At 53.5% G+C, this 14,333-nt stretch overlaps 2 protein-coding genes across 2 annotated transcripts; one reads left to right on the forward strand and one right to left on the reverse strand.

Moving 5' to 3' along the window:
- The first annotated feature begins 2,245 nt into the window (after positions 1-2,245).
- KCNA10 (potassium voltage-gated channel subfamily A member 10) lies at positions 2,246-3,796 on the forward strand. Its single transcript, XM_066335960.1, has one exon. The coding sequence runs from the start codon at positions 2,246-2,248 to the stop codon at positions 3,794-3,796; it is 1,551 nt and encodes a 516-aa protein (XP_066192057.1).
- Positions 3,797-8,423: 4,627 nt separating this feature from the next.
- LOC136371511 (embryonic pepsinogen-like) lies at positions 8,424-13,651 on the reverse strand. The gene is made up of 9 exons (XM_066335632.1): positions 13,596-13,651; positions 13,104-13,266; positions 12,263-12,380; positions 11,732-11,850; positions 10,643-10,842; positions 9,959-10,072; positions 9,367-9,511; positions 8,744-8,842; positions 8,424-8,561 (listed from the first exon to the last, which is right to left on the reverse strand). Exons 1-9 carry the CDS (start codon positions 13,649-13,651, stop codon positions 8,424-8,426), a joined length of 1,152 nt encoding a protein of 383 aa, XP_066191729.1.
- Between the last annotated feature and the right edge of the window lie 682 nt (positions 13,652-14,333).

Below are 14,333 nucleotides of genomic sequence, written 5' to 3' on the forward strand. Positions count from 1 at the left end.
CTGCCGCTGAACACTGAACTCTCATTCAAACTTTATTTTATTCTGATTTAAAAATCAGCTTGGGATTTATATTCAGAAAAAAAAGAATGCAAGATGGGAATTATGTGAGCTGCTTTTCTTCTTTCCTTTAATACTTATTTTCCCCTTGGAAGTGCTTTATCTGGGCCAGGTTTGTTGCAGTATCCCTTTGTAGGCCTCCTGATGCTCCTGGAAGCAGGGTTATCCTCAGCTCGGGGTTGCTGCTCTGGTGCCACAAATCATCCTGCCAGCACCAGCTTCTCACAAAGCCACCCAATGGCCCAGCTAGGGATGAATCCAGCCCCAGGGAGAGCAGCTGCACCTTGGGCATGTCCAAGCTGGGGATGGCTGGGGCTGGAGGACTCAGGTTTGGAGTCCTTGAGGCTCCCCAGCTTTGCCTGAGGTCACTCTGGGGACAAAACCATGCTGCTGCTGCTGCTGCTCCAGACATTGGTTCTGTCCTTTGGCCCATCCACTCCCCTCTACATGTGCCCAAGAGGGAAATTCGGCACAAAACCAGCCTGAAGCAGCTCTGTGGGTCTGAATTTCTAAGAATAGCCAAGCTTTGTGGGTTTAGTTCAAGCCAAGAAACCTGTAAATAGCTTATGATAAATTGTAGGATTTATCCCCAAATCCAGAATCTCTTGTACTGAGGAGAGAGCGGGGTTGAGCCTTGTCTGGGATGTGGATGCTGGATCCTGTAACAAGTCAGAATTTTAATGCCCCTCCTTAATCATTTCTGCAACAGATTTGGGAATTTTGGCTTTTCCTACGCCCCTTTCCCAGCTGTGTGTCAGCAAGGATGGACCCTCTGCTTCGGGGGAGGCAAAACCTCCCGTGCCCCAAATCACTCCAGTGAAAGAGGGAGCATGTGGCACTGGGAGCAGCTCAGGGCCCATGGGGGACTGGGTCCCTGCCCAGCCCTGGGAAGCAAACCCTGCACTGGGGACCATCCTCATCACAGGACCAGCCCCAGCACTGCTGCTGCTGCTCCGTGGCCTAAATTGTGTTGCTATTCCTGGCAGTTGAGGGCATTTGGGTTTTTTGTCTCCCTCTCGCTGGAGCGGGCTGGGTAAGAAAGCCAGAGTGCCCTTGGTGAGCAGCAGTCACGCAGAGCAGCTCCACGTGTCCTCCTGTGGTGTCTCCTGCCTGGGAAACACATTTGGAGGGGAAATAAATCAGGGCGCTGGATTTACTTGGAAAGTTCATTTTGGGGAAAATCTCCATAGAACCATTAATTCCCTGTTAATGCCTAATTTCTCTCTGTGCTTCTCCCTGAGGCAGGACAGGTAATTTCCCAGCTCCGTAACTTGCCCTGGTCCCCGGGCTCCTCTTTGACTTTGCTGAGTTCAGAATGATCTCAGTGTGTGGGGAGATGTGTGCCCAGGAATATTTGGGGACATGGTGACTGCTCCTGAGTGCCTCACAGAGCTGGGCTGGGAAATAATCCACCCCATGGCCTGAAAGGTGCTCTCCAAGAGATCCTGAGCTTCTTCCTGGGGCTGGGAATACCAGGTCCGTGGTGGAGGATGCTCCAGGAGAGCTCTGGAGGATGTTGCCCTGTCCTCTGCCTGCCCCAAGGCCAGGGGTCCTGTTCCTACCCCTCTTCCCAGACCAGAGTGGTTCTCCAAGGCGGGTGGACATTTCCCCTCCCAGGCTGCGTTCCCCAAATTCCAGCGTGGTTCCTGCTTTGGGAATTGTTTCCAAACAATGCTTGACCCATCTGCAGTGTGCCCAGAACCTCCTGGGGTTTGACCCAATGCCTCTCCCACCTGGACCAAGGGCTGCTCTTAGCTTGGGACAGCCGTGTTTAAAACCTCCAAATCCTGCTCTGAGCTTCGGATCCGCACCTGGAAATGGGTGAAACGACCCCTTGCTCTGGGAACACTGGGGAGAGGCTGGGAGGGACACCTGGATTCACCCCCACCCTCTGCTGCTGTCTGACCTGTCATCCTTGGGTTCTGTAGGTGTTTTGGGGAGGTTTAACAAGGGCAAAGTGCCAAAAGGGTGCGCAGGTGAACGACCTGCTGGGAGTCATTTTGCCCGTCAATGGCATTAATGCTTCCATTAACAAACAGGACAGGCTTGTGTGACCTCAGGTTTGTTTTTCTCTGCGCGTGCACAGTTCAGCTCTGTGTCCCTGTCCCTTGCAGATCCTCCTAGCGCGGGACAGGCGCGGGCAGGCGGCGCCGGCCGCGGGGATTTCTGCTGCTGAGCTGATTAGCGTATGATGGACGTGGCCAGTTGGAAGGAGATGGAGGTGGCACTAGTCAGCTTTGACAACGCTGATCAGATCGTGGAGGATCCCTGCTACTCCAACGACCTCAGCCCCGCCGGGCAGTCGCGGAAAGGCCACCCCAGCTGCGCCAACCTGCTGTCCAACCTGCGGATCCTCATCAACAGCGAGAACGCCAACAATGAGACCATCTTCTCCAGGTTCTCTGCTGACTTCAGCGACCACCTGGTGGGGGAGAGGGTGGGCATGGACGAGGGGGACCAACGAGTCATCATCAACATCGCTGGGCTGAGGTTTGAGACGCGGCTCAAGACCCTGGACCAGTTCCCTGAAACCTTGCTTGGGGACCCGGAAAAGAGGATGCGTTACTTCGACTCCATGAGGAATGAGTATTTCTTTGACAGGAACAGGCCCAGTTTTGATGGGATCCTGTACTATTACCAGTCCGGGGGGAAAATACGGCGCCCAGCCAATGTCCCCATCGACGTCTTTGCTGATGAAATCACCTTCTATGAGCTGGGTGATGAAGCCATGGACCAGTTCCGGGAGGATGAAGGGTTCATCAAGGATCCTGAGACCCTCTTACCAACCAATGACTTTCACAGGCAGTTCTGGCTGCTCTTTGAGTACCCTGAAAGCTCCAGTGCAGCCAGAGGCGTAGCTTTGGTCTCCGTCCTGGTCATTGTCATCTCCATCATCATCTTCTGCATGGAGACCCTACCAGAGTTCCGGGAGGAGAGGGAGTTTAGGTCCACCCAGGAGCTTTCTAAGAACGTGACAGACACCTTGCTGGCCCACAGCACCTTCACGGACCCTTTCTTCGTCATAGAGACCGCCTGCATCGTCTGGTTCTCCTTTGAGCTCTTTGTCCGGTTCATAGTGTGCCCCAGCAAGACCGAGTTCTTCAGGAACATCATGAACATCATCGACATCGTGTCCATCATCCCCTACTTCGTGACGCTCACCACGGAGCTGATCCAGCAGAGCGAACTCAACGGGCAGCAGAACATGTCCTTGGCCATTCTGCGGATCATCCGCCTCGTCAGGGTCTTCCGCATCTTCAAGCTCTCCCGGCACTCCAAGGGGCTGCAGATCCTGGGGCAGACCCTCAAGGCCAGCATGAGGGAGCTGGGCTTGCTCATCTTCTTCCTCTTCATCGGCGTCATCCTCTTCTCCAGCGCCGTTTACTTCGCGGAAGTCGACGAGCCGCAGTCCCATTTCTCCAGCATTCCCGACGGCTTCTGGTGGGCCGTGGTCACCATGACCACCGTGGGCTATGGGGACATGTGTCCCACCACCCTGGGCGGGAAGATCGTGGGCACTCTGTGCGCCATCGCGGGGGTGCTGACCATCGCCCTGCCCGTGCCCGTCATCGTCTCGAACTTCAACTATTTCTACCACCGCGAGACGGAGAACGAGGAGAAGCAGATGCTGCCTGGGGAGGTGGAGCGGCTGCTGGCCAGCGTGGCCACGGGCAACGGCAGCATGGAGTCACTCAATAAGACCAATGGGGGTTACCCTCGAGACAAGGCCAAAAAATGATGGTGGAGGCCCAGAGGGACTGGGCACGGTCAGGTGGGATTGGCTGGAAAACATATCCAACGTCTGCATGCTGTGATTTTTTTTTTTTTTTAAATAATGTGCTGCTGCTTTTATTTTTTTTTTTTTCTAGACATTTTTCAATCTCTGATTTCCTGTGGCTGTTCAAATAAATACCATCTTTCTTATCTCTCTGCCCTGCCCATCGGTCTGGTGTTTTTTTATTTGATGCTCATCTGCTTGACATTTCTCTTCTCTGTCCCTGGCGTCAGAGTGGAATTCCCCACATACAGAGACTTCCCCATTCACTGGAGAGGAAAAAGGGCAAAATGACATGAAATGCTTGGCTCGGTGACACCCAGCTGTCCAGGGATGAAGGTGGGTCCAGCCCCCTGCTTTGCTTAACCCATTTTAAATTGTTCCTCCCCACCCACCACTTCAGTTCTGGGGGTCTGACAAATTCCCAGACCTGCGGCAGCTCTGATTGCAAAATAAGCTGGCAAAAAGAAATGAGAAGGGATATTTTTAGCTGGATGAGTTCCCTGGTCTGCCTGACTAATTAACTTTGGTGGCACAGCAGGGTGGGCAGTCACGGATGGACACAAGGCAGCAGGGGGGGTTTAGGGGATGCTGACCAGGCACTGTGGCACAGCCACACCAAAGGTCCAGGGCACTGCTGCTCCAAGCCCAGTGGGGTTTGTGCTGCAAAACTGAGCTCTGAGAGAGGGAATGGGATTTCTTCTGCAACAAACGCTCATTATCTGGTCTACAAACAACCCTGGAGATGAGCCACTGTGACCTTGTAGCTTTTATTGTCACTTCTGGTGCTGCAGAGGGGGCATAGAGTGACGAGAGCCAACATTTCCTGACAGCTCCGCTCCCTGTTGTAACAAGGCACTTCTGCTTTCCTAAAAATTCAAATTTCCAGTGGCACTTTAGACGGGAGCAGCCAGCAACAGCTCATTTTGCCGTTCTCTCCAATGCCAGCAGGTTTTCTAACAAAAACATTTTGTTCCCACTTCACTGTTTCATTCGACTGTTTTTTTTTTTAATGTTTCTGCCTTCATTAAAATCCCAGCTCCTCATGCAATGTCTCATCTGCTCCGATGTCCCACACCTGCTGCACAGATGTCTCATCTCCTGACGGATCCCCATGATCATTACACAGTGTGCCAGCATCCCTGGTTTGTAATTTCATTCAGAAAGCAGTGGTGGAACAGGAATCAGATTTATTGCTCCTGCTCTGTAGGAAAATGTGGGTTCGTGCTTGCTGGGATTTTCCCTGTGGCAGAAATCCCACAGCCCCGGTGGAAGAGGGTTGTTATTTTGGTTTTAGGGGATCCTGTGCACTGTCTTTCTGCAATGAGGTGTTTTGCACCCCGGAGATGGAGCTGAGACATGACCAGTACAATTTCTTTTCCTGCTGGGACAAACCCCATTTATCACCTGCTTTCCCTGGTGGTTTTTTTTTTGCATCCCCCCACCACCTTTCTCCCCTCCCTTGCAGCCCTCACACCATCATCTCAGGCAGGAGAAACTGTCAGTGCTATTTAATCTCCCTCCCACTGTGCCAAGTCCCGTCATCCATGGGGATGCTTGGAGAACACACAGCTGGGCACAGCTGGAGGAGGCACAGCTGGGAACAGCTGGGAACAGCACTCAAACATTCCCAGCTCCTCTCTTTTCACCCCTCAATCCTCTCCAGCAGCTCTTTCAAACCACTATTTTTATTTCACAGCAGGTTCTTTCTCCTTTTCTTCTCGAAAACTTGAATTTTTCCATTCTTTTGTATTTTTATTCTTTCCCTCCCCAAATTCTCTCCCAGCCTCTCTAGTCAGAGGTGCTTTTGGTGGATTTTCCTTGGGAAACCACCATGAAAAAACTCTGATGAGAAGGTTTGGGCTGGGAAACATTCAGCCTGATCAGCCTGGAGCACATTTCCACTCCTCCTGCAAACATGGACTGTAATGGTGCTGGGATGGGTGGATGGATGGATGGATGGATGGATGGATGGATGGATGGAGAGACAGATGGACAACTTGATTCTTATAAACTTGTAAACTTTGTCCTCAAATAAAAGAATAAATGCTTCAAAATCTGGTATGCAGAAAATATTGTTGATTTGGACTCAACCTTTTTTGTCCCTGGCTTTGTGCTGCTCCATGGCAGCACAACTCCAGCTGGGAACTGTGTGTGGGAGGGGTGGGACATGGGGCAGAATTGAATCCCAGGATGGCTTGGGTTGGAAGAGACCTCAGAGCTCAGCTCATTCCACCCCCTGCCATGGATGGGGATACTTTCCACAGTCCTGGGTTGCTTCAAGCCCCATCCAGCCTGGCCTTGGGCACTTCCAGGGAAGGGGCAGCCAGAGCTGCTCTGGAAAACAGATGATTGCAGCTCTCCAGCTCTGTGATGAGGATAAACTCTGCAGTTTGGCTCACACTGTCCATCGTGGGAGGCCAGGTCCAAGGGGGATCCCTGATTGATGCCATGGGAATGGGATCAGAGGCATTAAACCTCTCCAGACACATCAACCTACTTCCAACTTGCCCAAAAGAGGAGGAAAACCAAGCTGCGATTTCCCAGTGTCAACACTGATGAAAACCTGCAGGAAATCCCATTTTCCTGCACAATTTGCCGTTTTGTCCCTTCCCAAACACGGGCCCAAAACTCAAAGCTCAGTGAAATCCTTAAAAAGCCCTCAGTAACTGTCCTGTTCCACAGTCAAACCCTGATGAGCCAATCTGTCACGTCCTCCTGCACAGAGGATGAAATCCCTCTTCAAATTTCTTACTACCTCAGGAACAGCTAAAGGAAGGCAAAGCCCCTCTTTGCTCTCTCAGAAAGGTGTCCTGGCCATGTTTTGTCTTTGGAGCAAGATAAAACCTGTGCCCAGGTGCTAAATATTTGCAGGTAGGAGTCACTCCCTCCTTTGAGCTGAAATTCCCGAGAATCCCAGAACGGTTTGGGTTGGAAAAGACCTTAAAGCTCACCCTGTCCCACCCCTGACGTGGGCAAGGAGAGCTTCTACTGTCGCAGGTTACTCCAAGCCCCGTCCAAACCAGCCTGGAGCTCTTCCAGGATGCAGGATCCAGGTTTGGCACCGCAGCCACGAGATGGCATCCCAGGATCGGCATTTCCCTGCTGCAGCTCGCTCCCCGCTCTCCCATCCGCGCTCGGAAGGTTTCACTGGTTTATTCCTTTATTGGAACGTGAACACGGGTGCGGGAAGGGGCTGCCCCGGCCAGAGGGATGCTCCCGTGAGGAATCCCTTTGTCGGGAATTCTCAGCACCAGTGCAGGAGGAGGATTTAGGACCTGCCCCCACCCCGGCACGGCACTGGGGCTGTTGGTCCTGCCTGGAATAAGGACCAACATTCTGCTCCCAGCCAACTCTGAGAGCACAGGTCAGCCCCTGGCTGCTCCTCCAGGTCTTGTCCGTCCCGGCAGGGCTGATCCCTGCGCGGCTGATCCTCGGAGTGTGGTTCCCACTGCACCCGCCTCATCTCTTGTTGCTCATAGTAATGAGAAAATTCCTGCGATGGAGCTGAGGGCAAGTCCCATGTGCCCAAAATCTGGGGCTGGGTCACTCCTGTGTTAGGGCACACGAGATTGCCACCAGCTGGACTGGGAATCCCAGGGATGTGTGATCCCAGAGAGGTGGGGGGAATAAATCACATTCCCACCGTCCCACATCACATCCCCCTCTCTAGTCATCTCAAGTTTTACACAGTGTGAGAAGAGAATAATTAATTTCACACCCAAATCACCTGGATCTCTCCCTCCACATCCCTGTTCCTGCTGGGGATGGAATCTCCAGGTCCCACCAGTGATGGAGCCTCATTGAGCAATAAATAATGCAGCCAGTCCCTTGTCCCTCAGCACTGCAGAAATGGAGACACAACAGAGACCTGGATCTCTCTCCTGGCTTCCTGCTGAGCAATTCCACTGCAGCTGCTCCTGGGGAAAGAGGCAGCCTCCATTTTTAACAGGGTTGGGTATGGATGGAGGTAATTTCCTATACAAAACAGAACTGTGCAGGTTCTGTGCTTCAGTGAAAGCCTCACCATGGGAGGCACTGGGTGGAAGCCTTTTCCTGCTCTCTTGGGTGGTTCAAGGGAAATTTCCAGATGAGCCACATCCTCCTGGGGGTGCTCCCTGCCCTGGGTGACTTTGGGCTGTCAGACAGCATTCAGGGAAAGTGGGAACAAGCCCTGTGCCCAGGGCTGGGGAGCTACCAGGGCAGGAACCCACGGCTGTGGGTCTGCAGGGCTCTGCTCTGGGATGGTTCGTGCCTGGGGTGGTGAGTTCAGCCTCCCTGGGTGGAAATTTGGGGGTTCCAGAATGCGCCACTTGTTGTAACCCCAATAAAAGAGCCAGTCTTGACTTCCACCCCTCAACCCTGCAGCGATCACAACTCCCAAAGGCCCCCAGCAGAACTGCCATGACCAAATGGTCCTTGGCCACCACAAAGCAGCTGGTGCCCACCAGCTCCGTCCTGACGCCTGCCATTCCACCAGAAATAAACACACAGCCACCAGCTCAGAGCCACCAACACTTTATTTGTGCCCAAAGCCGTGGCTGTGGTCTGGGTGTGGACAAACCCCAGCAGAGCTCACACTGTGGTGGGTCTAAAGAGCCTTGGCCAACCCAACACGGTTGTTGGCCCGGTCAAAGATGCTGTAGTACACCCTGAGGAAGACATCTCCCAGGATCCAGAGGTCCCCAGAGGTGTCCTGGAAGCTGCTCATGCAAGATTCTTGGTCGTGCTGCATTTGAGCAGGAAAAGGCAATGTGGGAACTCTGAGCTTGCGTTGCTCTGGAGGCCCGTGGCCATCCATGCCCTGTCTCCCAAGGGAATGGGGGAAGCCAAGGTGACCAGAGCCACTGGAGAAAGTAGAAGCACCTTGAGAGAGGCTCCTGCAGCCAGGACCTGCTGGTTTTCACTTACCTGCTCAGTGTAGGCCAGGGCAGACACAGGGTACTGGAGCCCGTCGATGACAAAGATGACATCGGGCATGGCAGGGATGGAGCTGCAGTTCACACTGTGCTGCAGGGGGCAGAGGGAAGGGGTTCTCAGGAGGGAAACATGTTCAGAGGGTGAGGAGTGAGGGGAGACCTCACTGGGCCTTCAGACACCTCCCAAGGGGCAGAGGAGGGGCAGCTCTGATCTCTGCTCCCTGTGACAGGGACAGGACCCAGGGAGGGGCTGGGACTGTGCCAGGGGAGGGTCAGGCTGGAGAGCAGGGAAAGGTTCTTCCCCTAGAGGTGCTGGGCACTGCCCAGGGCATGGGCACAGCCCTGAGGCTGCCAGAGCTCCAGGAGAGTTTGGACAGTGCACCAGGGATGCCCAGGGTGGGATTGTTGGGGTGTCTGTGCAGGGCAGGGAATGGACTGGATGATCCTGGTGAGTCCCTTCCGGCTCAGGACGTTCCCTGATTGTCTCAGGCTGGTATAAACCAGAGTGTCCCAGGGTGTCTCTGCTGGGCAGAGAGCAGTGGGCAGTTCTCCCAAGCATGGCAGCAGCCTTGGCTGGGCTCTGCTGTGCCAGCTGCCTCCAGGGTGAGCTCTCACCTCTCCATACATGCCCTGCCAGGCCCCAACTGCGCTCTGGATGCTCCTGATGCCCGAGGGGGGGCCGGCCACGAGGGAAGTACCGGTGTCGATGATGGCCTGGCAGCCCCCAGTGCACGCCACCTCCTGACTGTTCACAAGGATGCTGTGGGGAGAGACCATGAAACAACCAGATGGGCCTTAGGGATGGTTTTTAACTCCTTTTAGGAGAGTTAAAGCTGGGAAACCCCAAGTGGTGCCTGAAAGCCTCTTCCATTGCAGAGCCAGTTGGGAATGCAGCCACCACTGCAGACCTGGGCACTGAACACAGCCCAGCAGCTGGGACCCACTCGAGCCCAACAAAGGAGATGTTGACCCATGATTTTGCTTTCCTCATCACCAGAAACATCCCCAAAATAACAGGACAGGGACTAGGCTGTGCCCCAGGCACAAAGCATCCTCGTTTTGGGTGTCAGTTATCAAAGTACTACAGTTTATCCCTCCCCTTATCCCTCTGCATCCCTCAGCCCTGGGGTGTCAGTGGTGATGGTCTAAGGTCTCGTTGGAAGCAATGCTTTGAGGTGAGCAGAGAGCAAGAGAGCTGATTTGTCACCTGTCCATGGAGACCTGCCAGTAGCCCTGGTAAGAGACGGGGATCCAGTTGATGGGGCCGGTGAAATAGGACTCATCGATGCCCCCAAAGATGACCACGCTCCCTGATGCCTCACTGGATGATGCAGGAAAGAAAAACAAGAGGAGGTTGTGTTGCTTTATTTCATTTCTTTCCTTCAGTTTCATTTTCTTTATTTCATTTAATTTTCTTTCTTTATTTTTTTAGTGTATGTTAATAAATCTCTCTGTGTACCTTTAGGTTTGGCCTGCCTGACTTTTTCTCCTAATCCTATCCCACAGCAGAAAAAAACCCACTTAAACCATTACACTAAATCGAGCAAACAAAATTCAAACAAACCTAAAATCACTACAAGTTTTGCCATGTGGTTCAGTGCAGAGCCACGTGTCCCAGGGGTGACACCCTGATTGTGTCACTGCTCCTCACAGCAATGCCCCGGCACCGCAGCTGGTCCAACCCTTTGGAACCAGGAGCCACGACAGATCCATGTGCGTGGAAACTGTTCCCCAGCCACCCAAAAACCCTCTGGGGAGGCTGGTGGCCCCCAACCCCTGCACACTGTGGCACAGACACAACATCTGATGGCAGCGGTGACAAGGGAGGAGCCAGAGCCACCAGCAAAAGCCGTGCATGAGGCGCATCCCCCCCTTCTCCCACACGGCTCACCTGGACAGGTAGACAGAGAAGAGGTTCTCCTGCAGCAAGCTCTGGTTCACCAGGTTATCAAAGACAGGCGTGATGCCATCAGCAGCCAGGTTTGGGTACCCCAAGCCCAGGATCCCATCGAATCTGACGTCGACGAAGAACTGGCCGGGCTCGGCGGTGCTCAGGCCAAAGAGCTGGTTAGTGTCCACCAGAGAGGCCACCTGGGGACAGAGAGGGGCTGTGAGGCTGGAGCAGGCACTGGCATCCTGGTGCTCATCTGGTGGGGAAGGAGCAGGGCATCCCCTGCTGCAGGTGGAGCGGGAGCTTCAGAGGTTATTACTAACAAAGGTTATTAAAGAAGCCCAAAAAGGGAGGCACGAGGGGCTCCTGGCTCTCTGAACCCCTCCTCAGACAGAGGAGTCTGGAGGCTGCTGGAGCCAATCTTAGCCTCAGATTATCGAGGGTTTGAATTCTGCAACCTTGCCCCACTTTTCATGATGGCAAATCATCTGCATTTAATAAAAGATGAGATATTTAGCAAGGAAATAAACAGATAAAAAACCAGATGAAAGATCTCCATCGGAATTACTGCACAGGATAAAACTGAAGAACCACAATTAGGTTGCAGCATACCATAAACAGTGCACTGTGGCAAGGAGCCTGTATTAAAGCCGGTGAAAGAAATAGGATTGATTTGGAGCTGAATGTAACTTGCCACCAAAACAAGGATAATGTGCCCAGATTCCTTCACAGGAGAAACTCCTTCACTTAACCCCTGAGGGGTAACTGTGAAGGGGCGTCCCCACTCACAGGAGACACTCCACACATTTCCAGGAAAATGTGCAGGACATTTCTGCCTTGTGGAAGTTTGGTGTGGCTTTTGAAGTGAGTGTCTGCCAGTCCTAAATCCAGCTTATTGTGCCAGATCTCACGTCAACAGTGAGATGTTCCTTGGCAGCTGGGAGATGCCAGCCCAGTGCTGATCCCCTGGCTCTGGAATAACTCACTACAGGACAGCTTGTCCTGCTTGGCTTCCCTGGCTAACAACAGATCAACAGAGCAGAGGTGGGATGTTCTCCACAGCCCCAGGGACGCCGTGGGGACACTCACAGTGACAGTGTCAGAGCCCACGATCCCCTCCATCTCGCCCGTGCCGTAGTGGATGGACAGAGTCAGCCCCGTGCTCTTGTAGGTGGAGGACTGAGAGGGGTCAAACATCCGGTGGGTTTCTGGATGAGTGGAAAAACATGGATTTAAACCTTTGGGCAAGGCTGGGTTTAAGGGAGGTGTGGGAGGAGGAGCCCTGCTGGATTGCTCTTTGTTGTCCTGCCTTGAGGAATAACTCAGCTGTGAACATTTGCTGTTCATCCTTCCCCTCCTCCAGCAACCAGGGACCCACAGGCATTCCCAACCCCCTTGGGCAGATGGGGAAACTGAGGCACCAAGCAGTGATCACATCCCCTGAGGAATGCAGCTCTGAGCAAGCCCTACACCCCAAATATTCATCATTCCAGCTCATTGCCCAGGTGCCATGGGCCCAGCTGGGTGAGCCCCTTTCCCCGGCCAATGTCACCCCAATTTCTGGGCTGGGTGGAGCCAGTACAAAGCCAGGACGTGCAGCTGGGCCTGGCTCCTACTCACGGCAGGCCAGGCTGCTGCAGGACACAGAGGGAACCCAGAGGTCAGAGGAGCCGGTGTCGAAGACCACGGTGAAGTCCTGGGGAGGGGTCCCGATGGAGATGGTCCCATAGTACTCCACCTGCAGGGCAGCCAGGCCAGGGATGGATTTTGAGGCATGAAACCAAACCTGGAGCTTCCCCAGGCTTGGTCCCTGTTGGAATTCTGGAAACTTAGGGTTTGGGGTTTGGGTATGTAGTAATGCATGTGAGTCAAGATGGAGGGCTTTGGGTGTTGACTAAGTCCTTCTTCTTCACCTTCTTCCTTCTTCTTCATGGGGTTGGGTAGTTTTCTGTAACTGGTTGATGGAGTCCGCATTGCAGACTTCAAGTGGTTAGTTATTGTGTTAAAACCAAAATAATTTAGGTGCCATTTGATAACTGGACAGATTGTCCTTGAAAAGATCTTGTAGAGATAGAGAAGCACTCCATGTTGCACCTTGTTACCTAGAGGTACTGCAGAACTCACAGCTTTTTTACAGAGACTGTAATACAGATAAGAATTAATAAACATCCAAGTCTGAACCCGGTATCTAATCTCCCGTGTATTTTTCATCCTAACCTCAGCAGAGAAAAAGAAACCAGGACTGGAATAGGTCCCCTTTTTCATGGAGACCCCCTGCTTCTAGCAGATCTCCTGGGAGACATTTCTCTGTTCAGAGCCACCAGCGTGAGCTGGGGTGAAGGATGTGAGCTGAAGGCTCTGGGATAAAGGATTTGGGTTTGATCCGTGCCCAGGACAGAGGGATCAACATCCCACAAACCTTCCCAGGGCTGTGTCCCTGGGGATTAGAGCCCATACTCACGTCGAGGGTGTTCAGCAGGGGCTCAGTGGCCACCCTGGTTCCGTTGGGAAAAGCATGTGGGAATTTGGTGCCAATGTCGTAGTGGTGATGCTGGAAGAATTGGTGCAGCAAATCCTTCTCCCTGAGGACATCTCTCAGCTTCTTTCCCCTTTCCAAGGGCAGCCTGGCACAAGCAACAAGGAAAAAAGAAGAGTGAGATGGAATTTTGGTGCCTGCAGCTCCAGTGAGAGGTATTTGAAATCTCCAATGTTCTGATCCAACAGCAGGAGCGCAGGAAACTTTCCATAAGCTCTGAGTCAAGGATTTCCTCAAAAATCCCCAAACAAGCCTCGAAGCCAGTCTGTCCCCAGGCACACTCTCATTCTCTGCACCCCTGGAGCAGCTTTCTGCAGCCTCAGACCTCACCTCTGCTCCCCCAAAAAGCCATTAAAAGCCTCCAAATGCTCCTTTTCCCCTTCACTTTCCCCAGGCAGAGATGCTGCTGTGACTTACCTGGTGACACCCTGGCAGAGGGCAGAGGCAGCACAGAGGAGCACGAGGGGCCACATCCTGCCAGGACAGCCAGGGCCAATTCCTGCTGCTTTATAAAGCCCTTGCCCACCCCACCTGCCGTGCCAAGAGCAGCCAGGACCGACGGCAGCTGCCCCCTCCCCTCCTTTGGGCACCCAGCCAAGGCAGGTGGCACCCAGGGACTGAGGGACACAGCAAACACGAGCCACACGTCACCTGGCAGGGGGAACTGGCCCCTTATGGCACCCATGAACCTCTCCTGTGGACCCCATGCTCCCCACTAGATCCCAGATCCAAACTCTCCATCCTTTAGGTCTCAAATCCTTCATCCTGACCAGGCACTGCCTGGCTGTGGGCATGGAATCACAGAATTCCGGGATGATTTGTGTTGGAAGGAGCTTTAAAGCTCATCCAGTCCCATCCCCAGCCATGGACAGGGACCTTCCACTATCTCAGGTTGCTCCAAACCCTGTCCAGCCTGGCCTTGGGCAGTGCCAGGGGTGGCCACAGCTGCTCTGGGCACCCTGTGCCAGGGCTGCACCACCCTCCCAGGGCAGAATCCCAACATCCCATCCATCCCTGTCCTCTGGCAGTGGGAACCCATTCCCTGTGTCCTTCACCCCTTGTCCCCAGTCCCTCTCCAGCTCTCCTGGGGCCCCTTTAGGCCCTGGAAGGGGCTCCAAGGTCTTCTTGGAAGAGCATTCCCAGCTCTACCAGCCT

This window comes from Sylvia atricapilla, chromosome 25, assembly GCF_009819655.1.
Source record: "Sylvia atricapilla isolate bSylAtr1 chromosome 25, bSylAtr1.pri, whole genome shotgun sequence".
Taxonomy (NCBI): Eukaryota; Metazoa; Chordata; class Aves; order Passeriformes; family Sylviidae; genus Sylvia; species Sylvia atricapilla.

What these genes read in the sequence shown, in the direction of transcription:
- KCNA10 (XM_066335960.1), top strand. Translation starts at nt 2,246, where the DNA reads ATGATGGACGTGGCCAGTTGGAAGGAGATGGAGGTGGCACTAGTCAGC.
- LOC136371511 (XM_066335632.1), bottom strand. Translation starts at nt 13,651, where the DNA reads ATGTGGCCCCTCGTGCTCCTCTGTGCTGCCTCTGCCCTCTGCCAGGGT. An exon ending in CTGCAGCAGCCTGGCCTGCC is followed by an intron (nt 11,851 to 12,262) that starts GTGAGTAGGAGC and finishes CCACTCATCCAG; the next exon opens with AAACCCACCGGATGTTTGAC. An exon ending in GGCAGGGCATGTATGGAGAG is followed by an intron (nt 8,843 to 9,366) that starts GTGAGAGCTCAC and finishes TGCCCCCTGCAG; the next exon opens with CACAGTGTGAACTGCAGCTC.